Source organism: Macrotis lagotis, chromosome X, assembly GCF_037893015.1.
Source record: "Macrotis lagotis isolate mMagLag1 chromosome X, bilby.v1.9.chrom.fasta, whole genome shotgun sequence".
Classification (NCBI taxonomy): Eukaryota; Metazoa; Chordata; class Mammalia; order Peramelemorphia; family Peramelidae; genus Macrotis; species Macrotis lagotis.
This window is the reverse complement of record NC_133666.1, coordinates 556,851,663-556,879,450: the sequence shown is the minus strand read 5'-3', so window position 1 is coordinate 556,879,450 and position 27,788 is coordinate 556,851,663. Positions and strand designations below refer to the sequence as shown.

The 27,788-nt window shown below is 35.4% G+C and overlaps 1 protein-coding gene across 1 annotated transcript in view; it reads right to left on the bottom strand.

Moving 5' to 3' along the window:
* The window catches only part of GRHL2 (grainyhead like transcription factor 2), a 210,453-nt gene that overhangs the window by 136,150 nt on the left and 46,515 nt on the right, over positions 1 to 27,788 (bottom strand). The window contains exons 5-7 of the mRNA XM_074202113.1: positions 20,923 to 21,316; positions 4,351 to 4,406; positions 2,371 to 2,527 (exon numbers count right to left, since the gene is read on the bottom strand). Coding sequence (XP_074058214.1) covers positions 2,371 to 2,527; positions 4,351 to 4,406; positions 20,923 to 21,316 — 607 coding nt within the window. The remainder of the gene's footprint in view (positions 1 to 2,370; positions 2,528 to 4,350; positions 4,407 to 20,922; positions 21,317 to 27,788) is intronic.

The window sequence follows — 27,788 nt, the reverse complement described above, 5'->3', positions numbered from 1 at the left end:
ATTCAAAAACTGAATCTCCAGGATTCTATTTCATACATTATGCCTTTTTCTAACTGTGTTGAAAGGATATAACCATTCAATATTCTTTCCCAAGTTTCCATCTGAACTCTGGTCCAATTTCAATTTATTTTTGTCCACTAGGAAATACTATTCAAGGAAACAGATTGGTCCATCAAAGGTTTTATATTAGTTAGGAAAGCTAGGTTGATACAATTTAAAAATAAACATTACTCTAGCTCACAGGCATTGCTTGTTGAACTGAAAAGAAACCAGAAAAATAACAAAGAGAAGTCAACATGTGGTGGGCTATTCAATTTTTGAGTCTGCCAAGCTGTTTCTTTTCCTTTTGCATCTCAAAATTTTGGTCCTTACACATAAAAAATTTACTGTGTGGTGTCTCAGTATTTGTTTCTGACTGTGCCCAAGTTAAGTCTCATTGCAAACAAAAACTTTTAGTAAATGAATAAGGTAAAATAAATAATCTTGTATTCCTGGTATAGAATGATATTTGAATTCCTTACCCAAACTGAGGATTTAAAAAAAAAGATATTTGAAATTTTTCTTTAGTAACAAATGAAAGAAACACCTTGAACACCCATGACTAGATTTTATATTATATATTAGATTAAATGTGGAATATGGAAATATGGAAAATATTATCAGTGATTAGGGAAAATATCCATTCCTTTCCTCCTTACCACTGTATTGGGTACAAGTAGTTGTCAAACTACTATCCTTCAGAGAAAAAATAAATTCTGCATTCTGACTATAAACAAGAGCAGATAATAGTCATTTTTTGTCTTTACATTTCCAGTGTCAAATACAGTACCTGTCAAATAATAAATGCCCACTGAATTAAACTGAATTAACATCTGAATGCAACTATTTATATAAAATAATTTTTCATCAAAATACAGTCCATTAAATCTAACTGAACTTTTATCTGGAAATATAGGTTAAGAGAAACTGAAAAGTCAAGATGAATATTGGGGAACATATCAACCTGGAAGGATAATTGTGCCCCCAACAAAAAGAGGGAAGTTTAGCAGCAAAGATAATTTGGAAAAGATTATGAGTTTAGTTTGGACATGTTGGGTTTATGATATCTCTGGGTTAATCAGTTGAAATGTGTACTAGGCAACTGGTGAGGTGGGACTGAAGTAGGGGGTAGGGTGGGAAAGAAGAGAAGGGGATGGATATATAGATCTATGACTCATCTGCAAAGAAATGATAATTAAATCCAAGGGAGCAGATGAGGTATCCATGAGAGAGTATGTAAAGAGATATGAAAAGGCACAGGACAAAGAATATCCACTGTGCTTCACAGAAAGGTACTTAAATTAATCCTTGTTTGATTGGACTTTTTTGGATTAGATTAGATATCCCAAAGAGAAGTTGAATATAATAACACGGAGGGAAAATATTCAAATCAGTAACCTTTCTTAATTTCTCACACTAAAGCAAAGCAATTAAATCCAGTTATAATGGAAAAATCTGTGTCCTGGAATCAAGATAAATTGAACAAACTTTTCCTCTTAATAATGCATTGGATTTTTATGGGGTCTTTCTTATTTTAGATAAACTCAAGTCTTAGTTACAGGTATAGAAAAGTGATCTTTTATCCCAATGATTCTTCCAGTGTGAGGTAGAAGGTATGAACAAGATGCGATTGGGAGACAGTGATTAGTAGTTAGGTGGATAAAGATTTTATCAGAAAATTTTAAGGTCTTTTTTGCAATTTTGGGGGAGGTGGGTAGAATATTAAACTATTCCTTTTCAGTGTGAAGAAGTTATCAATTATTTTCTTTCCTAGCAGTATTGTGGATTCTAGAAGCTGGCAGCATTCCAGTATGAGTTTCAAACTAAAATTACATTTTCCACTGAAAGGATTGATACTTCTGCAACTAAGAATCCCCGCCCCCCTCAAATAATTGAGACAGGCTCAAGTCCTTTCTCTTGAATAGGGTGTGAGCCATGAGTCTTTTAGACAGAACTCCAAGTTCCTACCTACAACTGACTTAATCATACCCTCCCTTTCTGAATCTAGTAGCAGCTCTTTCATGCTCCCAAATAAGTTTCAACTTCACAGCTACACACACCTAATAAATTAAGATTAGGTGATAAAAAGCTATACAGTTCATATCTGATGAATGAAGCAGGGAAAGTCCCTCTGATACATTCTAAAACTATGTATGCTGCAAATCATAATTCTTCCCTGGAGTTATTTTGGCACCTGACTAGTATGAGAAACCAAAACCCTCAAGTTTTTCTTTTATTCAAGGAAAAGAAGAAAACAAACAAAAAATTAAAGCAATGCTCTGATTTTTGAATATATGATTTCCATGTCTTTAATATGAGAAATATTCATACCCTGACTTTGCTGATGGGATGTCTGAAGCACTTGTTGTCTCCAGTCTCACTCAGGGTGATGGCATAGAATTGTCCTTTGTTTAAATAGGTCATGGGTCCCTCTCCTTGCTTCTGACGTAGGGATTTGGTAGCTTCCAATGTATACTGAAATGTGCTACTGAAGAAAAGGGAAAAAGAGAATAACAATTATCATCCTACCTCCATTTTGTGTGTTTATTTTTTATTTTTGATGATTAATAAATTTAACATTGTTTGTTATGAACCCTGACCTGAAATTTCTTGAATTTGACAAAGAAGATGTTATTCTAGGGTAGAAAAGGGACAATGGTCATTTCTTAAAACTGTAAATGCACACACACACATATGTATATTTCTTATATAATTCCCAGGAGGGACTTATGTGCCAGACTTTTTTTTTGGTTAGGGAGCAAATCTATAATATGCCTGGTCAATTGTGCAAGCCTACGCTCCATGCAAAATGCTGGCTACAACTCCTAATCAATGATATACAATATCTAAATCTCTTTGAATTTCACCAAGCTGATATAGTTGTGTCCTACTTTAAGGCAACAAAAAATACAAAAATAAAAATTTAAAAAATAGATACAATAGAAGAAATTTTTTCCCATTACAAAATAATTCACAAAAGAAATCATGATAGGGTTTTTTCAAATATACAATCTCCCTAAAGCATTTGAAATACTATATTTACATTAAAAGTTATTTATAGAACTTACATAAATATATATGTATTTTATTATGTAAATATACCTACTTACTAAAAAAGATCTTTTTTAGTTGAGAATATTTATTTCTGAATTGAAAGCTAAATGTAAGTTGAAATTTTCTGCATTAATCTTTTCAATATGATCATCTGATTTTTTAGATTTTTATTTCATATACTCTTAAAAAAAGCCTCAGCAAAGAGATGACTTTCAAAATTAATGCTTAAAATTTCCACTTTTCTCTCAGGGAACTAAAATCTTCAACCAAAGCTGATAAAAAAGACAAATCCAAAATAAATTTCTAAGAACAACAAGGGGTAAAAAATATGATTATTAGATATGCCTAGCATGGTGGTTGGCACATAAAGCATTTAATAAATACTTGCTTATTGTTTGACTTGACATAAAACCAAGGAGCTCCCATTCCAGTAGAAGGATAGCCAGATGGCATTGGTCTATAGTCAGAAAAATCTGATTTCAAATCTGGTTTCAGACACTTAGTAGTTGTGTGACCTGGCAAAATACTTCTCTTTGCCTCCATTTCCACATTTGAAAAAATGGGATGAGACAACTGGGTGAAATGGTGGATAAGGCTGTAGGCCTTGAGTTGGAAGTGCAAATCCAACCTCCAACACTTACTAGCTGTGTCATAAGCAAGTCACTTTACCCTGTCTGCCTCAGTTTCCCATCTATAAAGTGAGCTGGAGAAGGAAATGACAGACTACTCCAGGATTTTTGCAAGAAAACCCCCAAAAGGGACCATGAAGATCTGAACACAATAAAAAAACAACTAAACAACAGCCAGTAGAATATAAACTTCTTGAGGACTAAAACAGTTCTCAATTTTGACTTTACCACTTTAACACCTAGCCACAGAGTAAGACACAATCAATGCTTATTTAACTGAGTTAGTATCACTTTGTTGTAATGAATTAAAATGAACAAAGTGCAACTTTTCTTTCCTGAAAAAACAATGGTATGATATAGAATGATAGAATCATAGAACTGAATGGGATCTTGAAGGTTATATGTTCCAACATTATCATTTTACAGATCGAAAACTGAGACCCTGAGATGAAGAGACTTGCTCAAGATTGAAAAGCCAGCTTGTGGAAGACATGAAACGAGAACACATTTCTCCTGACTTCACAGACCAGTACTCTTTTCATTACCCTTGAAAACTGATTAAATTGCTTATTTTAATATTAGACAGAATATTAACCAGTTCTTCTTACCTCATCTCTCAACAACCTACCTTGCAGTTTGTTCATAAATGTATTCTTCAGCCCCCACAGAAGCACTCCGATATTTCTGAAAAGTTTTAAAGTGATTAAAAAATTAAAATAAATAGCTAAGAAACCATTATAAACAAACAACAGGTTTAAAAAATTCTTCCAAAATATTTCCAATTGTCATTATTCTAGGAAGGAATCTTTAAAGTGTTATGGATCTATTTCAAATCTAAGAAGAAAAGTTACCATTTGTACATGGACTCTGCATACATGCTCTGCCAGTATTCTCCACCTTGTGCAACATTCTTCAAGTATAATAATCAGATTAGGTATATTCACAATTTTTCATCCTCCTTTCTTAAACTAAATTCCCACTACTTTGGGACAGGATATACCTATATCATTGTAAATTGAGATTTAAACTGGCAATCTTATTAGTGATTCATCATATCTCAGAGAGGCAAGGTAGTTTAGAAGTGATTTATTCTCTTCACCATTTTTCTTGTTCAATCCTATTCTATCTACTACCAACCTATCTACTACCAACCTAACTCAGTCCTCATTTTTTTCTCTACTGTATTGCTACAATAGTCTCATGGTTGGTTTCCATGCCTCATCACTCTCTCTATTTGAAATTATCAATATGCTACTATCAGAATACTCATTCTGATGTAAGATTCTGATCACATCATTTCTCTTCTCCAAAAATCTAGTTCCCTATTGTCAACTACATGAAATCTTAAGCTTCTTATTCTGACATTCAAGGTTCACCACAATCTGGGTCTAAGTTCCCCTTCCAACATTTTCTGTACTGCTTAGTTCAGTCAAATTGGCCTACTCATTATCCTCTAATGGCATCCTTTCTCTTCTGGCCCTTGCTCATACCACTGAATTCCTTTCCTTCCATCCCAAATGTCTAAGTATAAAATCTGTCACATCCTACTTTACTTGGAAGGTTGCTATGAAAACATGCTTTATAAACTATAAAATGTTATATAATTCTCAAATCTAAAATATATTGATTATTTTTCAATGTCCAGAACTAGTAATATCTCTTTCAAAAATCTTTTAGGACAAATCTTCTATTATGACAAATCAGCCTGTCCATCCCATCTCACTTACACAAACACGAAGGCAGCCCCATATAACTGAAAATACTTTCTCTTATAAGTCATCAATTCCACAAAAATATATAAATGCCTATTGTGTATATGACCCTATGCTAGGCATCAGGGATAACAAAGATATTTTTAAACAATAAAGATACTACCTTAAACAAAACTGATGATTCTATTTGGGGTGGAAGAGATATGCCACTATACAAATAAATAGAATATCCCCAAAGTCTTGGTACAGTTTTAAACTTTAGTAGCTTTTTGGGACACCTCTTATCATATAAAATTTGATGGTACCAAATCACTCTATGGCTACCTCTCCTGTGCCTTTTATCATATTCCAATTCATACTGTAATTATTTATATTCTAGTCATATGTCCCATTCCAGATTGTAATCTGATGATATTATTGCGCATGACAAGTCCCTAATAGAGCCCTCTTCTACAATTCTCAAGCACATGAATGCTGAAACAATAAGAATATGATAAAATTGTTAAATTTTCAAGGACCTGAATTCAAATTATGCCTCTGAAGCTTAATACCTGTGTGACCTTGGGGGCAAGTTAGTTCACCTCCTCAGCCTCAGTTTCATCATCTATAAAAAGAGGGGACAAGATGAGTTGTACTACATGTACTATAATGTTCCTTCCATCCCTAGATCAATGACCTTATGTTCTCTGAAATCACTTTTCACCAAAGACAGAGTTCAAATTTAGAGTATTTTAAGATTTACAAAACACTTTCCTTTTAACAATTCTAAGAGATTACCAAAATGGTAGCAAAAATCTAGAGTTGGTGATCTACCTACGGTCACACAACTAGCTGGATATAAAACCTGAGTACCAACCACCAAATCCAGTGCTTTTTCCATTATATAAGTGAGTTTCCTAATTATTTACAAAAACTTAAGCTTCACTTTTCAATCAATTCTAGTGATTTCCCTCTGTTATCTCTAACATTCTACACATATCTTGATTGTATACATTTTGTATATATGTCTTATGTAAATATACTCTGTATATATTTGTGTCTTCTCTCTCCTATTATACTTCTTGAGATTTCCCTAAGAACAGAAGCTGTCTTTTGCCTTTCTTTGTACCCCTCAGTGCCTGATACAGTTTTGGGCACATAGTAGTAGGTGCGTAATAAATGTTGAGAAATGCTTGATGGATGAAATTGAATAAATTCATAATTTCAGAAAACAATGGCTAGTATTTTATGCAACACTTTACATATATTAACTCTTTTGATCCTCATAACAATTCTGTGAATTATGCATATTATCAGCATTTTTAGAGATGAAGAAACTGAAAACAAGAGAAGTAAAGGGTCTTGTCCTTGTTCATAAAACTAGTAAGAGGCTAAAGAATAAGTTTTAAACTCATATCTGACTCTGAGACCAACCCTCCATCCCTGGTACCACCTAGAGCTGGAAGCAAGTTGTGCTAGTGTTGGCTGAATATGCTGGACAGAGCTGATTAGTAAATTTTCAATATGAGCAATTAAACCTCAGGAATTGATAAATGCTACCATCAAGTCTTGATTTATGATTTTGTCAATTGTCTTAAACTTAAGAAAGTGATATGAAAATATTAATAATGCAGATTAAACTTCTAAAATTATGTCGTGCATCTTTCCTCCCCGTTCCCCACCCCTGCCCTGCCCCAAGAGCTGGCTGTTAAATGTTTTAACAGCATGTCCCTGGAAGGGATACCAGAAGCCAGCTACTCCAACCTACAAGTAAACAAAATTCTTTATACAACAGAGGAGTACTTATCTAGTCTTTGTTAGAAAACCATTAGTAAGGGGATACCTATCACCAGCCCATTCTACTCTGGGCTAGCTCTACTTACTACCATGTTTTACCTTACATCAAACCTAAATTAGCCTCTGCAACATTTACCAGGGGCTCTTAGTTTTTGCTTTGGGACTAAGCAAATATATCTAATTATAATATCTAGTTCACATCTCTCCATCTTTTCCATAAGTATACCATGAGAGACTATGAATTGCTCAAAGATAATTAAACTATATCCACGGCATTGTTCTGCTTTATCTTTTTAGAAACCTCATTAAAACAAAAGAAGCAAGGGTCTGGGTTGACCGGCTCTTGGATGCACTCAATAAGTGTCTGGAAAAATCTGAGCTTCTTTTTTTTTTTTTAGGTTTTTTGGTGTTTTTTTTTTTTTTTGCAAGGCAAATGGGGGTTAAGTGGCTCTCCCAAGGCCACACAGCTAGGCAATTATTAAGTGTCTGAGGCTGGATTTGAACTCAGGTACTTCTGACTCCAGGACCATTGCTCTATCCACTGTGCCACCTAGCTGTCTCCCAAAATCTGAGCTTCTTGAGGGCAAGGGCTATTTGTCATTTTTTTCTTTTAGCCTCAATGCCTAACATAGTGACTTATAAACAACAAAAACAGTATTTATATAGCATTCTGAGTTTTTCAAGGAGCTTTATATTATCATCTCATTTTTATCTTCACAAAATTTCTGCTGGTATTATAATTCCCATTTTACAAATAAAGAAATGGATACAGCCAGGGATTAGGTGACTTCCCCAGGATCACAAAACTAGTAAAAGTCTGGAACCTGATTCAAACTAGCTACCTCACTAACTCTAAAACAGGGAGAAAAAACATTCTACGCACAGGAAGGATGGTTCACCAACCTCATTTCAATCTGAACCTTAATGCTTTAGTGCTCAGAATTCTATTCTGAGAGGATTGAGCAGTCTTCTCCCCAGTCAACTCTTCCTTCTAAGAGGTTTGTCTGGGGCAGAGGGGAGGGAGAGTATCCACCCTACACTGCTAGAGATTTAAATCTCCAGGTTGAGAAAGGATTCCTTCTGTGTGTACATTCTGTGGGTCATGATAAAGTCTCCTCAACCAATCCAATCACACTTCCTCTAGATCATCTATTTCAAGGACATCCAAATTGATCAAAAGCTTTTTTTGCACTTGGTATGATTGATTTATGCTAGACCCCCAAATGGGATCAGAAGAATACAGTGGGAACAGGACTAAAAAGACTGGATAACAACAATTGATTCAATAAAGATGTTTCTCAGCTGTTTATGGAAGCAGGTCTAGCATCCCCATCTCTTACTTTAATTAGAGGTGGAATGATTATCTAGGCTGATTCCACCCTTCTTTGTGAATATATAGATGAGGCCCAGACCTTTATTATTAATTCCCTTTTCAAACTTTGCTTCCTATTTTATGTTGATTGCTATATTTTACTTACATTATAACTATTATTTATGAGAGACGTTCTTACCCTTTTCTTTGGCAGTCTGGTGAAACCTATAGATGCCTCAAAATATTATTTTTAAATGCATAAGATACATTGGATTACAAAGAAAATTAATTACTCTGAAATAAAATAATTTCAAAACACTTTTTTAAAAAATAAGTTCATAACTATTGTTCTATTAGAAACCAGGAGGAATAGGAATTCAGAGAAGCCTGGAGGAATTTGTATGATGAGCAGAACCAGAAAAACATTGTACACCCTAACAGCAACATGGGGGGTGATGATCAAGCTTGATGGACTTGCTCATTCCAACAGTGCAACAATCAGGGACAATTTGGGGCTGTCTGCAGAGGAGAATACCATCTGTATCCAGAGAAAGAACTGTGGAGTTTGAACAAAGACCAAGGACTATTACCTTTAATTTAGAAAAAAAACCTGATATCTTACTGTCTGATCTTGCTATCTCTTATACTTTATGTGATTTCTCTCTCATCACATTCAATTTGGATCAGTGTATACCATAGAAACAATATAAAGACTGGCAAATTGCCTTCTGTGGGGGATGGGGAAGGGAAGTAAAATTAGGGGGGAAATTGTAAAACTCAAAATAAATAAAATCTTTAAGTACAAAAAAAATTAAGTTCATAGATCCCCGCCCCCCCCCCCCCCCCCCCCCAGGATAGCTCTAATCTATGGTGTCTAGGTTGGGAATATGTGAGTTTGAATCTTTTCAGACACTTAATAGCCGTGTAACCCTGGACAAATTACTTAAACTCTCTCAGCTTTAGTTTCCTTATATGTAAAAGTAAGACAAATAATAGTGTATATCATGTAAAGTTGTTGTGAGGATCAAAGTGAGGATCTTCATGACCCCATTTAGAATTTTCTTGGCAAAGATATGGGAGTAGTTAGCCATTTCCTTCTTCAGCTCATTTTACAAATGAAGACCTGAGACAAATAGGGTTAAATAACTTGCCCGAGGTCATGCACCTAATAAGAGACTGAGGCTAAATTTGAACTCAGGTACTCCTGATTCCAGAGGTAGGTCTCTATTCACTAAGCTACCTAGTTCTCTCTCTCTCTCTCTCTCTCTCTCTTGCTTACATGCACACACAAGCTTTGTAAATATTCAAGTCACTTATGGATTAGTTAGCAGCAGCAGCAGCAGCCCCAATAGTAGTAGTAGTAGTAATATTGCTAATATTATATATTATAATATATAAGTTATATATTATAATGTGCTATATTATAGTTTTTTTCCTGGTCTCTTCCCCACCCCCTTTTTATTTAACAGATTTTTAAAACTTTTGATTTGACTTCCAAGACTCCAGGCAAATATATTTTTACCAGAATATCCATTAAGTGAATGCCATCCTTAGCCAAGAGTTTATCATTATTATATTGCATCCAGAAATCCAAAATCCATTTTCAGATACCATCTTCATTTTTTTCAGTTTTGCAAGGCAATGGGGTTAAGTGACTTGCTCAAGGTCACACATCTATGTAATTATTAAGTGTCTGACACTGGATTTGAACTCTGGTACTCTTGACTCCAGGACCAGTGCTCTAACATTGTGCCACCTAGCTGCCCCCTACCATCTTCATTTAAAAAAAATTGATTTTGTATTCTGAACTTAAGCATTAAATAAACTAAGCATTTCTATATACATAGAAGAACAAAAAAAAATTGTACATGGAGCTTTGGATATAATATAGTTTACTTTTAAAATGAAATATTTGATAAATTTAACTTTATAAATTTAACTTCAAATCATCCTCTGGATCTCTTATTCACTCCTTACAGTCAATTCTTCTGGACTTGGTGACTTAAAAAACTATTCATTCTTCAAATCATATGGTAAACTCTTTTTTTTGTTGTTTTGTTTTTTGCAAGGCAAATGGGGTTAAGTGGCTTGCCCAAGGCCACACAGCTAGGTAGTTATTAAGTATTTGAGACTGGATTTGAACCCAGGTACTCCTGACTCCAGGGCTGGTGCTTTATCCATTGCGCCACCTAGACACCCCTTAAACTCTTAACTAGAACTTATTTCATGGATTCCTGATGATTGGTGCCAACTTCTTTGTCTCTCCCACTTTCAGGCCTTTCCATATTTCATTATTCTTTAGCATCTTTGCCAAAATGAAAGGAGAAATGTGTCTAAAATCCAACAGCTGTAGGTTTTACTTTTTTTGCACTAGTCATATCACTATACTGAATTATTATAGAGTAGGGAGAGTAGTGTAAAATTTGGGAAACCATAATTATTCAGTTTGTCAGTTATGATTTACCTGGGTTTAGATGCAGAAGTGATCATTGCATGCGCAATTTAATACTAAATGGAAAATCTCAAAAAGATCATATATGTCTGATCTACAAGACTTGGCACATAAGAGGGATTCAATAATGGTTATTGACTAACCAACTACAATAAGAAGAAATGTATGAATTTCCCTGATGAAACAGAAATGCTTTCGTTTACTAAAGATAAGTTATTATAGGGAAACCTCATTTATCAATCAATAAATAAAATGTATATTATGTACTTACTATGTACCCATTTCTATACTAGATGAAAATTAAAAAAAAGTTTAGTTTGAATTTGGGAAAAGTCTGAACCACAGTATATTTGCTCAGGAAACACAAATTTATTATTTTTGTGTTCATATAATATCTCTAGTAGGTTGACATATTTTTATTTATTCAAAACAGTTGCTTTAATAGAATGTCTTTGGAGAAAATTTCAAAACATAATGCTTATTCATATTTAGCATATCATTTTCTTGTAAACAGATGCTTCATTATAATAACATTAGCTGATAATTATATATAGCTTTAATTTTGCAAAGTACAATACAACCTTGCTGTTGAACCTCATAATCTTCCTATGAGATGGTAATTCCAGGTATTTTATTCCCATCTTACAAAGAAAGAAATTGAATCTCAGAAAGCTTAATTGATTTGCCTGGGATCACACAGCTTTTAAGTGTGGCAGGCAGAATTTGGACTTATGGACTCCAAGTTTGGTTTCATGTGCACATATCATATTGTTGGCTTAAATATTTTTCACACTGTCCTATAAATTGGTCATTTGTACTTTTTTTTATCATAAATGAGCTCTAAACAGGCAATCTGAAAATTCAAATTTAGTGAAATTCAAATAAATACATTTTCATTTGTTTAGAAATATTAATACATATAAAAGTAATGTCTGGAATCTAATAAAAATTTCTTCCCAAGAACCTTAAATCTCATACTAGTATAATAATTGACTAATGGAAGCACATGAGTATCCCTTGATAAGCCCCCAAACCCCCCCCATCAAAAAAAACTCCAAAATATTTGAGATTTTCCAAAATCAAAATATAATATAGTCATGAAACTAAGTTGTCAATCTATTAGCTACTGTTATTGAATTTATTCAGAAGAAATATGTCAGATTTTCAAGAATTCAAAACATTTTATATAAATAGGCAAAAATGTCTGTGACTGAAATACACTAAATTAAAAAATAAAGTAGGTCCCCTATATACCTGGGCTTTCCTCTTTTACCTTTAAGCTTTTTTCCAAGTATTTATGTAGCTTTAAAGTTTACAAATCACTTAACACATTATTTCATTTAATCTTCCCAACAACCTGACTGTAGGACCCTGAGCAAATCACTAAGCCCTTCTCAGCCTCAATTTCTTTATCTGTCCCATATTAAAGCGGCAGGAGTTAAATGATTTGCCTGTCACAAGACAAATAAGTATCTAAGGTAGATTTCAATTTAGGTCTTCCTGAGGCCAAATTTGATATAAAATGAGACAAACTTATTCCTTCTATCTGTCCTAGAATATATGGTATAGAGTGTCACAAAAATCTTAATGTAGTTTAGGCTATTAGAGACTTTTTTTAAAATATACTATTAAAGCTTATTTCCATTTCTGAAGGTTATCCTTTCCTACATGTAACTTATCAGATTCAGTTTAGTAATGCCCAAACTTTAAGAATATCTCCTAATCTATCCTTTTTTTGCTAGTCGACACACTTTTGTAATTACTATTTATGATCATAACTAATTTTCATCATCTCTCCTACTTGATTGTATGTTCATTTATTCTTTCAATAGTAGTTTATTAAGCCTCTATAATACAACCAATAATAATAATAGTTAATGTTTGCAAAATGCTAGACTTAAATTATCCTCATGGCAACCCTGGGAAGTAGGCACTATCATAACCTGTATTTTATAAATGAAGAAACAGAGAGGTTGAATGCCTTACCTAAAACAGTGTACTAGATGATGGGAGAGAATCAGAGTACTTACCCTCATAGAGCAGGCATAGGAATTGGGCTAGCACATTGACAAATATGTAATAACTATGATACATAGCAGAATATGATGAAAACATAAAAGGGACCACGTATTACTGAGAGTGAAGGAAGGAAATATCCTCAGGATTACATTTATTTATTTATTGAGGAAGACAATGTAGCATAGTAGAGAAAGCATTTACTAGTTTCAGAAATCAGAAGAAAAAGATGTGGTAGTTTTAAAGGGTCACAGGTTCTGTCTCAATTATTGAAGTGAGAGGGTAGGCACCTTCCAAAAAAAAAAGCTAATACCATCCTAGGCAAAATTAATAATCATGGTGTCTAGAATAAGAGAGAAAATATTTTAACTGACATCCTTCATGGTCAGACTACATCTAGAATATTGTATTCAGTTCTAAGAAAGACTATTTTAGGAACATAGATAATCTGGAATATATACTGAAGAAGGCAAAAGGGGTTAATGAAAGGTCTACAAAGAAAATGCCATGTAAAAATTAATAGAAGGAAACAGGAATACTTAGCTTAGAAAAGAAAAAGGGAATGATATCGTGGCTGCCTTCAAATATGGAAAAGAGGAATAGAATTGCTCTTCATGGTCTAGGGGGTGGGGTACAGAACTAGGTGGAAGGGGCAGCTAGGTGGCGCAGTGGATCCTGCCCTGGAATCAGGAGTACCTGAGTTCAAATCCAGCCTCAGACACTTAATATATAATTACCTAGCTGTGTGGTCTTGGGCAAGCCCTTAACCCCATTGCCTTGCAAAAGAAAAAAATCTAAAAAGAAAAAAAACTAGGTGGAAACTGTAAAAGGGGAGATTTAAGCTTAAAATAAATAAAGGGTTTGCAACATTTAGAGTTATCCTAAAATGAAAGTGGCTGTCTCTAGGAATAGTGGGTTGAAAAACCTCCTGAAGGTCTTCCAATGCCTCAGATGTTCCTTTCCACAGATAAAACTGTATTATTCTCTGGGTAGAATGAATAAAGACAAAAGCGAAGGTACAATATCCTAGGCAAGGTAAATATGATTAAAGATGGAATACATGAGGCAATGACAACTGTCTTTTGTCTAAATAATAACTCCAGGTATAATTAGAATAAAAAGACAGCATAATTGAGAAATGAGAACAAGAGTTACATAATTGGATGGTGTACAGTTTTATAGGACCCGAGGAGTCAGGCAGAGTAGTTTCTGAGTAAGAAAATAACAAAATAAAAACTTTGTTTCTACAAGAAAAATCTCCAGTCCATGAACTCTACAATTCAGCCATTCTGTCCTCATTGTTGTTCCTTCCACAAGACTACATTTCTTGAATATTTAAATCCCCTATGCCTGGAACGTCCTCCCTGCTTAGCTTGACCTCCTAGTTTCCCAGGCTTTCAAGATTCAGCTCAAATCTCACCTTCAGCAGGACTTTCCTGATTCCCATCCCTTCCCCCAAAGCTAACACTTTCCTTCTCAGTTACCTTCTATTTACACTGTATATATCTTGTATGCACATAGTTGTTGTGCTCCTTAGAATCTGAGCTCCTAAGGACAGAGTCCATGTTTTGCCTCTTTGTATTCCAAGGACTTCGATTAGTGCCTAGAAGCTTACATGTATTTAATATATACTTGTTAACTAACACTGTCATTCAGAGTAGACTGGAGGGGTGAAGCAACTATCTATCTATTTCTCAGGTATTATACTTTGAGCGGAAAACTGTCTTCTTAGATCTTTCTTGTTAGAAGGCAAAAATTGGTAGCCATGTCTGTTTATAGCAGGGTACCATTAAAAAGCATTGATTTTACTGAATTTTCTAACTATAACAAATAAAAAAGTGTAACTTGAGTAGAAGACAGACAAATAAATAATTTATGTGAGCTCATCAATTCTTTGTTGCTAGTCTATTTAAAAGGAGATACAGTATGCAGTACAGACTTCCTTGAACATTTAAGACTGACCCTTTGCCATCTGGTTTCACCAACTTTCATAGTCCCTATCCCCACACTCTGTTCTAGTAGTACTGAACTACTTAACCATCCATTTTTCTCATCATACATTCTCTTGTATTTGTGCAATTCATATCTTGGACCTAGAATTCACTGTATCTTCATTTCAACCTATTAGAATCCTTCTCTTCCTATAAAGACAAGTCCAGGTACATTTTTTTGGATATGGGAAATATTTTGCTTGAGGGTGTTTATTTGTTGCAAGGACTTTTCAGTGAAGGAGGAGGTGGGAATGCTTGTTAACTAAAAAAAAGTTGAGTAACAAAATAAAGATTAGAGTATGATTTCCTCCATGGAGCCTTCTCTGATTTCCTATCCCTATTCCAGTTGAAAGCATATTCTCTCATCTTGGGTTTTCCTAGTGTGGGAAATCTTTGAATCTCTCCTTTGCCCCTTGTTTGTGGTTCAGTCATGTCTAACTCTTCCTGACTCCATTTGAGGTTTTCTTGTAAAAAAATAATAGAGGGGTTTGCCATTTCCTTCCCCAGCTCATTTTGCAGATGAGGAAACTGAGGCAAAAAGGGGTTAAGTGACTTGTCAAGAGTCCCACAGTCAGTAAGTAGCAAGTCACTTAACCCTGATTGCCTTGCACCCAGGGCCATCTCCAGTCATCCTGATTTATGTTTGGCAGCTGGACCCAGTTGGCTCTGGAGGAGAAAGTGAAGCTGGTGACTTAGCACAGCATCCCTTCACTCAAATCCAATTCATGTGCTTGTCATTGTATCACCTCCCTGATGTCATGATCTTCTTTGAAAAGGAAGGAAAAACATTATTATATAGATATATATATATATAAATAGGGATAGAGATAGAAAATAGAGATATAGAGATATAGATATAAGTAGGAATGGTGCACCTAGGAGATGCAGTAGATATTACTATTTGTACACCCTAAATCTTTCAGTGAGATCAAAAGTCTCATTCTCTTCTTTCCACTAGAGATCCACTAAAGCCTGGAAATGTCCTTTACTGAATATCCCAGTAGAATAGCACAGTCATTGTACTCCTGCACTCAAATGAGAAACAACACATATACATATATATATATATATATATATATATATATATGAGTATATACACACATATTTATGTATACATATATTTTATATGTGTATGTGCATGGGAAATAACCAGAAAAGATCACACCACCCAGAGTGTGGTGACCAAGCTGGGTCTCTAAGGATTCCAAGTGGCAGAGATGGAGAGGGAGGCATTCCAGTATAGCCAGAACTAGTTTAAAATGTGTTTTGTTTAGTCTTTCCCTTGGGCAGAGGGAGGATTTGAACCAAAATTCCCAGCCTCCAAACTCTTTGCACAGCACCAACCTGCCTCTCACAAACCGATTGTTTCAAAGCTTTTGCTTACTGATTTTATTCTGTCATCTTGGCACAGAAATATTCAGAACTGTTAACTGTTAACACTGACTTCAACCTGAAAAAAATGTCTGAATGGTTTCTGGCATAGAATTTTCAAAGTTGAGAGGAAGGAAGATTTTACTGAAATAGGCAACTTCCAGGGAGGAGTCTCTCTCTGCCAAAAGAGTTCTGAAATTTTTCTGCAATTTATATACACATCCTTTTTACATCTTAGGAGTTAATGGCTCGATATTCCCATTATCTAGATAATCTACCTAAAATTTTTGGTCCTACCTTTGTACCACAGAAGAAGTCTAAATTATTTTGATATTAAAAAATAAAATGTTGATATGATACAATATTTATATATCTATATCTATCTATAGATATAGATATATCCTATATTTCTGAGTTTTTAAATTTTTTCTGTGTTGTCAATCTTCCTGCAGCATTGGCAAACCTTCACAAAAACTTTCATTTAATTTCTTATGCCCACCCATAATATATAAAAACTGTGATGGGGAAAGTAACATTGTAGAAGGGATAACTGTAGTTTCTTTAGAGTTGCTTCAAACAGCCAATCAGGGAGACTGAACGGAAGAAGATTATTCTAGGCATGGAGAGAGCCAGTGGAAAGGCCAGTTTGTCCTCACAGATATTATGTATCAGAGGTAAGATCTGAAGGCAAATTTTCAAAACTCTTGTTAAATACGATGTTCTTATATTTGTCCTTTTTCTGAATTTATGAACTCTTGCCCTAATTGGAGAGCAAGCTATTGAATTTTTTTAACTTCACAATATCCTTTCTTCCACACATTGCACAATGCTTTTAGGTGCTTTAAAAATATTTTTTTAAATGATTTGATAACAGTTGCCTTTTTTCTTACTGGAGATGAGGTAAATAAGGGATCAAAATTCCTAATAAACTATGCATACATATTGTTAGGATATATAAAATATAAAATATTTAAAGCTTATATGCCTATTCATGTTCTACAGACACTGGTTCTTTAAGAGATATCAGTTTGATCCTTCATAACAACAACCTTCCCCTCTATCTGTCCAAGTTTAACATCTAGTCTCCCTTGTTTGGCTGAGGCATTCTGAATTCAGCAGTGTTCACCATATAATTCAATAATCCACCAGTGAGTGTAATAGACTGCAACCGAAGATTTCTACTACAGGAATTTGCTTAACAACATTACTCAGAGGTCACCTAATCATATGACCAGTTGGCAATGCTATAGCAAAAGCTTATAACTGGAATACTTAAAAAAACTCACCAAAATTAAATGCAGCAGGCTAAAGCCTAATGCAAACACTGATTTTCACTGTAATGATTAAACTCCACAATGCAGTTAAATCAAAAATATTGAGACTGAGCCCAAACATTTAGCTTCTGGTAGGGTCAGAGAATTCCTTACCCTACTTTTCCTTTTTGAAATTAAAAAAAATACAATCACCTCTTTTCATAGGACTTTTATCTGCAACACAAATACAACTGATAACACACCTAATTATTCCATTGCCATTGGACGATATGCCTAAGTCCTTTTGAAAGACAATGTGGGAGAGTGGTTAAAGCCCTGAACTCTGAGTTGGATCTGGCCTCCACTGCTGTCCCCACTAACTATTATGTCACCTTGAGTTTAATCTTTCCTAGTCTGTTTCCTCACCTGCAAAATAAAGATATTAATAGTTACAGTACCAAGAAGGAGTAAGGTGACCCAGTGAACAGATAGTTGGGTTTAGAGACTGAAAGACCTATGTTCAAATTTGGTGTCAGACACACTTAATAGTTAGTATACTATTATAGCTAGGCAAATGATTTCACTGCTGACTGCCTCATTTTCCTCAACTATAAATGAGGATAAGAACAGTCCTACCTTCAAGGATCAGATGAGAATATATTTATTTTTTTAAAAAGTGCCTTTTCACTGTGTCTAAAACATAAAATGTGCTTCTGCCCTTCCTTCCCTTCCCCCCACTTCATAGGGCTATTCTGAGACCCAAATTTAAAAAGGTGTGTAAAATTCATCGTAACTGTCAAGTTATATGTCAAAAAACCCAGTTATTATTAATACGCAGGAACAAATGAAAAGAGTCACATAGAGTCTAAAATTATGTCAATGGCAGTTCTCTCATGAAGGGGCATCCATTTGTCCTAGAATTGATGGGAGTAAGGGTCTGTTTCTGTTTTTCACTTTTTTCACAGAAACCTCTGATCCACTGGGATATATATATATATATGTATATATATATATATATATATATATAGAGAGAGAGAGAGAGAGAGAGAGAGAGAGAGAGAGACAAACAGACAGACAGACAGATAGATAGATAGATAGATAGATAGATAGATAGATAGATACACATTGGATGTGAAAACCCAAGTGGGGAGAGTTGAGTTCAGATTCCAGCTCTGCTCCTCATGACCTATATGACTTCTGGCAAGTTATTTAACCTCTATGTGCTTCAGTTTCCTCATCAGTAAAGTGACAGGACTGGTCTAGATGCCCTCAGAGGTAAATTACAGTTCTCAAACTGTGATTCCTTATATTTATTGAGTGTTTATTGATCGAATCAACCAAGTGGACATTTATCAAGCACTACTGAGTACCAGACACTGTATTATGTATCAAGAATAAAATTATTAAAAATAGGAAAATTCCATTCTAATGTACTGAACATCCATAATAATTAAAACCAGCACAGTCTCTATTTAATTTTTTTTTCTTTCAATAAGGATTATTGAAAACAATAGACAGGAAAATGAGTTTAAATATAAGTTATAAAATGATATTAAGGATTTTACTTCAAATCTCCAAGAGAAAGAAAGGAGATGACTTCCAGGATTGGGAATACATCTCTTCTATCCAACCCTAAGTCATTGCATTGTAGCTTCACTATATATGCAATCAAAATTTATATTCCTTTGGGCAGAATATCTGCAGGCAAGGGTATGATTCCCTATGTGGACAGAGGGAGAGGGAGGAGAGAGTAGTAGTAGCTGCTACTACTCAAAGATTATTATTTGTCTTTCATTTTTGAAGGTTTAAGGGTCAAATTTCTTCAAGTATAATTCACTCAGACTCTCACTGGCCAACAATAAGCCCTAACTCCAGTCTACCTAGTTCAGTTTGGGTTCTTATGTATGAATGTAAATAGAAATTTTTTTTTTGTCATTAAACCCTGAAGCCTTTTTTTGGACTAGATAAAAGAGACAATTTGTTTTGCCTCAGTTCTTATTTAATCTAAATGGGCATTGCCTCAGACCAACTCAAACCTGAAGAAGAACTTAGCTTAAAAAAGGTCATGCTTTCCCACTGCATTCAGTGCCATCTCCACTCATCCAAATCTATATCCTGCCACTGGACCCAGGAGACTCAGGAAGAGAATGAGCCTGGTGACTGCACAGTCCTGCCTCACTTAAATCCAATTCACTTGCCAGTCACATAAGCTTGGACAAAGGTAACTTCTCCCCAGATAGATCTGCCTCTCAATCTCCTGTTAGTCCTATGCTGCATACATTCTCTGAAACACCATGGAGATGACAAAGTTTCCTTGAAAGGATGATGAAGGGGAGACATGTGAAAAGTTAAAAAAAAAAATTTTAATTAATAACCACCTTATGCACTTGAATTATTATAAATTAGAACATTCAAAGCTTCTATGAGCAGCATGGCCACCCTGCTAATATTGTCTGAAAATGAAGGTAAATATCAGCTAGAGTTTAACACTAATGTTGTCTTCTATTGTTCCCAAAAGATTGGAAAATCATAGTAAAATACTCTTAAGAATTAGAATTTCTGACAAAAACATTTGGGATTAGGGTGGTAAGAGTTCAAAGATAACCTAGCCTTCAATTTTCAGCCCCAGACTTCAATCTTTCATGAGAAGAAAACAATGTGTGTGAGTGGGGAGGAGGGGAAGGGAAGGTGAGAGGTTTTGGGAACTCATTGATGATAGGAAATAGGCCACAGAAGAAGCATAGGACCTTGGAAAGGTGTGTTGGGACCTTGAGTTGGCAGTATTCCACGGCATGCTCTAACCACATTATAATAACTCTAGTGGTCTTAAAAGCACAGAATGTTTTCTGAACATTGAAGAGGCCTATTGGAATTACTGGGTAAGCACAATCAGATCCAGGTCAAAAATCAGGGAGATGGCAACCTTAATTCAGTCAAGATTTGGAGTGCTTAATAGCAAACTATAAGAGATGACAAGATGATAAATAGAAGTACAAATTGCATAAAAAAATTCATAGCTTTAAAAACTTGAGCTTTCAAGTAAGATTTCATCATTTCCATGAACAATATAAGTAGTTTTAATGACTAAAAATCCAAACTTATTTAAAAGAAACAAATGGGTTAAAATGTCAGAAATCAAAAACAAACAGCCTTTTGCAAATACATATTCCCCACACACACACACGTGCTCCAAATTTATTTCCATATTTTAAAAAATGCCAAACATTTAAAAAATGTATCTTATTTGCCTTTTGAAAACCCAAGACTGGATATCTAGTTATCAGACATTCATTCAACTAACTAGTGATTTGACTCACCTCTGTAGTGCCATCTTTGAAAGTTTCACTGTAAGTGCTGTCTGGCGTACTTCGTTGGTCATCCTTGAGATAGTTGGCATGGGGAGCCATGCTGGGTACTTCATACTGATTTTGCTCAAAGATGACCCCACGGGACTCCTCATTTTCTCCTCTGGGGTAGTGCACAGATGGGGCCATGAAGACAGGTGTAAACTCTTCAGCCTTCACCACAACCACTCCTGCCACACAGCCTGCTGAACCCTCAGACACATTTGTACTGTACTGTTCCCTTTTTAAGGTCTCCAGGTGATCTTGGTTCAAAGAAAGGTTAACTGGAACAGTCTTTAAGACCTGTACTCGGTTTTCTCCTCCTCCACTCAGGTTGCTCTGGGCTTCACTAGTCCCAAGGCAGTTTCTGTTCATACCAAACCCAGAAAAAGAGGAAAAGAAAGGGAGGGTGGCAAATAAAGAAAGAAAACATGGTGAGCGGTTTTTTTTTAAAGTATTTTTGCTTTGCTAGAGATACCATTTAGAAGAAAACAAGCCGATACTTGGGGAAAAAAAATTAGCTAAATCAAGGGAAGCCTGAGATTACAGTATTTTTTAAAGTTTGGAGAGATGAAGCAATAAGGCTTAAATCAGGAAGGATCTCATAGATCTCACATTTAATAGATATGGGACTGAGTGGTGGAGAGAGAAAGTACTGATAAAAGCCCTCAGTTATGTTGTGGTTATGAGGAACTGGTCAATAACAAATATAGAAGCGAAGAAAAACTGTTGGTAGTCAACTGCATTCATTTGCATGTTTTAACCACCAAGAACTTTTAGTTCCCTGTGAACTACTCATGAATATTGAGATATAGGGGCAGCAAATTAATATTTTATGAGGATGAGCCAGTTCAGGTGCCATCTACTTCAAGAAGCCTTTCCCAGCTTCCTAACTAGAAGGCACTTCTCCCTCTCTGAATTTCTCATAGCACATTTTCCTACCACTCCTATACCCCACCCACATTCTAATCTTATTATACTTGTTTGCATCCCTGTCTTATTGGCCCTACTAGATTTAAATATGCCTTGAGGTCCAAGGGATCATATCTTGCTTATTTATGTATTCTCAGCAAGACATTCCCCAGCTCAATAAAATCCAGAGATTCCCTTTTACTTTCAAGAATAAATAGAAAATCTTCTTTGGCTTTTAAAACCCTTTCCAATGTAGCCCTTTCCTACCTTTTCAGTTTTTAATTCCCTTTATTCCCCTTCATGTTTTCTACAATCCAGCAACCCTGGTTTTCTTGTTATTGCCTCTCCACACCATGTGTTTTAGTGACCCTCCCAGTGCCTTAAATGCTCTTCCTTCTCATCTTTGCCTCTGGTTTTCCTGCCCTTCTTCAAGACTCAGCTCAAATCTAACCTTTTGCAAGAGATGAAGACATTTAAGTCGGCACCCCCTCCATCTGTTGCACCTTCTCTCTGATATTGCCTCCCATTTACACTGCTTATAGTATGTATGTGCATAGTTATATGTATCTCCCATCAGAATGTGAGCTCTTAATAGATAAACATTTATTAAGCAACTATTATTCACTAAGTACTGTTAAGTAATGGAAATACAAAGAGGCAAAAGAGAGTTCCTCTCCTGTGGGAGCTCACAATCTAATGGAGAAGACAAAAAGCAAAGAAATGAAAAAAGAGCTATTGTTAGGAAAAAATAGCAAGTAATTTAGATTGAGAAGGCACTATTATTAAGAAGGATTGGGAGCGGCTAAGTGGCACAGTGGATAAAGCACCAGCCCTGGAGTCAGGAGTACCTGAGTTCAGATCGGTCTCAGACACTTAGAATTACCTAGCTGTGTGGCCAGAGTATTCTAGGAATAGAGGATAGCCAGAGAAAATTCCTGGAGCCAAAAGATGGAGTCTTGTTCATAGAACAATCAGGAGGCCAGTGTCATTGGATCAAAGAGTATGTGGTGGAGAGTAAGTTATAAGGAGTCTTGTAGGAAAGGTAGAAGGGTTTTAGGTTATGAACTGTTTTGAACACCAAGAAGAGGATTTGCATTTGATCCTGGAGGGAAAACGGAGTCACTGAAGTTTCCGGAGGAGAGGAAGTGACTGGCTGAATGGAGAATATTTTGGAAAAGGGAGAAATTTAAGACTTGGACTATTTGAGGACAGTAACTGTGTTTTGGCCTTTTTTTTTGTATCCTAGGCACTTCAAATAGTGACTGGCACATAGCAGGTTCTTCATAAATGTTTGTGGACTGAATGATAACATAGCAAGGGTGGTGTGATAGAATGAAGGTGTTTGACCCCTGCCTCTGATACTTACTGTAGTGTAACTGGGTAAGGTAGTCTCTATGAGCCTGAATGTTTTATTTGCTTTTTAGAGTCTGTGAGGTATAGAGCTTAAAGAGCCAGTCTCAGATCCCCCTCACTGACATACTGGCTGGGCTTCTTCCCCTCTCAAAGCTCTAAGACAACAATTCACAAATTTTCATCCCAAAGTTATTGAGGACCTCCCCTCCAAAAAATTGTTGTTTATGTAAGGGTTTTAGCTATCAATATTTACCATATAAGAAATTAAAATAGTTTTTCTTTAGGTTTTTTGCAAGTCAAATGGGGTTAAATGGCTTGCCCAAGGCCACACAGCTAGGTGTCTGAGACCAGATTTGAACTCAGGTACTCCTGACTCCAGGGCTGGTGCTTTATCCGCCCCAAAATGTTTTAATATTATAACAGATTTTTAAAAAAAACCCTTAAAAGCTCTCAAAGACCCTAAATGTTCTCCAGATCACACATTGAGAACTATGCTCTAAGATTTTGTTTCAAAGAAGGTATTGGTCGAAGAAACTTCCCTGTCTTTGGGAGTGGTTGAGGTTCCAATCTCTAACCCCCATCATAGTGTACTTCCTGGATACTTGTTTTGCAGGACTGAAATGAATAATTTTGCAGGTATCTCCATTTCAGTTTTAACTGTGCCTCATCCTGATGGCAAAAAATATTACCAGTGGAAACTCCATTATTTGAGCATTTTTGAGAGCTATCTAACCCCTCCCCCAAAAAACCCCATGGTTTTTGAAAGTAAAGGGAATCTAGGGGCAGCTAGGTGGTGCAGTGGATAGAGCACCGGCCCTGAAATCAGCAGTACTTGAGCTCAAATCTAGCCTCAGACACTTAATAATTACCTAGCTGTGTGACCTTGGGCATGCCACTTAACCCCACTGCCTTGCAAAAAAAAGAAAAAAGAAAAAAGTAAAGGGCATCTAAACAGGTCCCTTAGCCCCACTATCAGATATCAGATAAAAGGCAAGAAAGGGTAAAGGGAAGGAGGGGTGAGGAGGGGCAGAAAAAGGGGGTATGAAAAGGCTCAGTTCCACAGAACCATACAATATAATAAAATGTCTCTGAAAATAATTAAGTTTCTTCACTAATGTGACTTATTAAGCCTATGACTACATAGTACTTAGTGAAGATGTGGAAATGCACATGCCTAACTTGATCAATGGAGACAGTGAAATGGGATAGCGGGAGTCAAAAGCCTCAAGGAACTGTCTACTCTGATGAAACTAAGCACAGACCTGCCCAACCTCCACTTTCACATGCACCACAAGTATGAATTGGATTTGCCCAAACATTCCCCCAAGTTGACCACCTCTTTCACAGACCACACCAGGACTCAAGATGAAGGTAACCTTCACTTTTTCCTTTTTATATATCCCAACCTCCCCAGATTTATTTAAAATCCTAAAAATGCTGTTTCTTCTGTCTCAATTTGTGTGGTTTGCTTTGGCATTCCAAATTTGTCTAATCCCAGAATTTTCTATAAGTGCAAATCAAATTTTTAAAACTCTATTTAAGTAGCAGGAATCCAAAGAAGTAGAGACTGTGGTGTTCAATCATAGTTGCCTTCATAAAAGGTTAGACAATCACTGATTAATTCTAGAAGTCCAAACTAGGAAGCTGCAGGAAGACATCTGAAAGGAGGTTAGCTAGATTTGAGGATATTATTTAACTGCATTGACTTACCTGGGACAGAATTAAAAATTTAAGCATCATATCAATAAAAGAATCCAAACATTTCATGGAGGGAAGAAAAGAGTAAGAACAAATAATTAGAAAGTTAACTTGCCAAATGGGGAATGACTGCACAAACTATGGTACATAAATGCGATATAGTATTATTATACCATAGAAATAATAAATAAGAAGCTAGAGAAACTAGGGAAGATTTACATGAACCAATGTAGAGTCAGAATAATTTACATAAGGGCCACACTAATGTAAAGAAAAATGATAACTGAAAGACTTCAGAATTCTGATAGATATAGTGCCCAATTATGACTTTTGGGACTTGATGAAGGAGTGGTGGACAATAGTGCATACTTTCAGATATGATCAACATGAAGATTTATTTGAATTAACTATATTTTTTTATCATATAACAGGATCCAATTATTGAAAAGGAGATATTTGAAAGTGATGGTGATAGTTTAAAAAATGAGGAAACCTCTTTAAGACATTTAAAATGAATAAATTAAGCATAGAAATGATACATCTATTTTTCAAAAGTAGAACCATATCACTCCAATTTCCTATTCCTTTAAAAAAAACCTCAATATACAAATAGTTGCAATGTAATAAAATCCTATTATAATAACATCCATTATTAAATGGATTTATTTTTACTGACATTTAAAAAGCACTTTAAAGTTGGCAATGCATTTTTCATTCATTAATTCACCTGAGTCATACCACAATCTTGTAACATTGAGTCTGTCACTATAATATTATACTTTACAGATAAAGAAACTGAATCTCAGAGAGCTTGACTTGTTCATGGTCACATAGCTTATAAGTATTAAAGGTGGGATGTGAATCCAAGTCTCTCTTGCCTCCAAGTCCAGCATACTATCTGCTCTTTGATACTCCTAGCATCTATAGGCAGACTATATTCTCTTTAAAAAAATGGGAAATAGGGGTGGCTAGGTGGCACAGTGGATAGAGCACTGGCCCTGAAGTCAGAAGTACCTGAGTTCAAATGTAACCACAGACACTTAATAATTACCTAGCTGTGTGGCCTTGGGCAAGCCACTTAACTACATTTGCCTTGCAAAAAAAAATGAGAAATACATAAAAATCCATTAAAATAAGAATCATGACCTTGAGTATATTACTTGAAACCTCCCTGGGCATCACTTTTCTTAATCTTTAAAACAACAAGATTGGACTAGGAGGCCTCTGAGGTCTCTATAAGATCAAATGAAAATTATCTATGATAATAATATAGTAAGTAACATTTATATAGTATTTAGTATATGCTGAACACTGAGCTAAGCACTTCACAATTATTATCTCCTCTGATCTTCAATAACCCTGGAAGATAGTTGCAATTATTATCCATAGTTTATATAAGAGGCAACTGGATCAAACTTGGCTAATGTGATTTGCCCAGGATCAAATAGCTAGGATGTATCTGTAGCCAAATTTGAATTCAGATCTTCCTGACTCCAGGCCTGACACTCTGTGCCCTGAGTCACCTACCAATGAGTCTATGAAGTTCAAAATAAAGTTGTGTTAATCTCATCTTCCAATCCTGGCATTACAAAAGGTTTCCACTGTAATTATCCAAATTAGAGTTATAATTGAATTGATGTCGCTGATGTGCTTTTAAATGACATCTGGGAAGTTGTGAGGGATGGATCAAATCATCTCTGTTCCTCATTAGTAATGATACAACTTGCATTTATTATGGTGCTTTATGACTTATGAAATGCTTCCCTGGAGATCAACTCATTTGATTCCATTTTACTAAAGAAGAAGTTCTAGAAAGGTTAAGTATTTTGCAAGTGATGGAATTGGTACATAAACCCATGACCTCTAGCTTAAACTCCATGGGCTTTTCCTACTGCCTCACAATCAGGGCTTATACACCTTTTCAGTTGTCTGCCTTCTCAATGAGGGGAAAGGAGAGGAATGAAGGGAGATAATTTGGAACTCAAAATTTGAAAAAAATGTTAAAATTGTTTTTACATGTAATTAGGGGAAAATAAAATATTAAGTTAAAAATATAATAATCTCAAAGAAAAAGGTATCTTTTTCTAATCATATAATACTAATTCTATGTGTAAGGCTCATTTGGTACAGGATCAATAAATACAGATTGATTGGTGGAAAAACATCAATACCTCGATCCTGACATGAAACTCATACATTATGTTTCAAGTGGCAGCATGGTCACACAGAAACTCTAGATGGGGCAGGAGATTCAAATTTACAGAGTACAAACAGCATCACAAAGCACAATATTCAATAGGGAAGAACAGGCATTCTGTATTCCAACAGATGAGGTTTGGTGGAAAGAGGTCTTGGATATTATCAAGAGAGCTATCTGTAGAAGTAAAATTACTAGGGAGATATTATATTGGGATCAATCCTACCTCAAGATAAAACTACAAAATAAATGGTTTGCCTTTGATGTCCCTCCAACCTAAATGGGTGCTCACTTCCCCAGAGGTTCAAAGTGCCCTCCCAGGTTTCCAGGAAGTCTAATGTGTCTCTTTCAGACCTGGAAAATAACAACTTTCCCTTCTCTTCATTCTGGCATCATAGAATCAGTGTGGGAAGGGACCTTAAAGGCTATCTAGTTCAATTCTCTAATTTTGAGAAAACTAAAAATTAGAAGAGGTAAATTGATTTGCCTGAAGCCATAAAGGTTGTCAGTTAAAAAGCTGGGACTTGAACCCAACCCATTTGATTCCAAAAGCAATGTTATTTCCAGGTTATATTCTATTCCTTCACCATCTTCCTTTTGTAATAATGGATCATTCAGGTAACCTAATCCCAGCTGATATGTTATCACTTTTAGGAATGAAGTTAATGCTGGTAGTCTT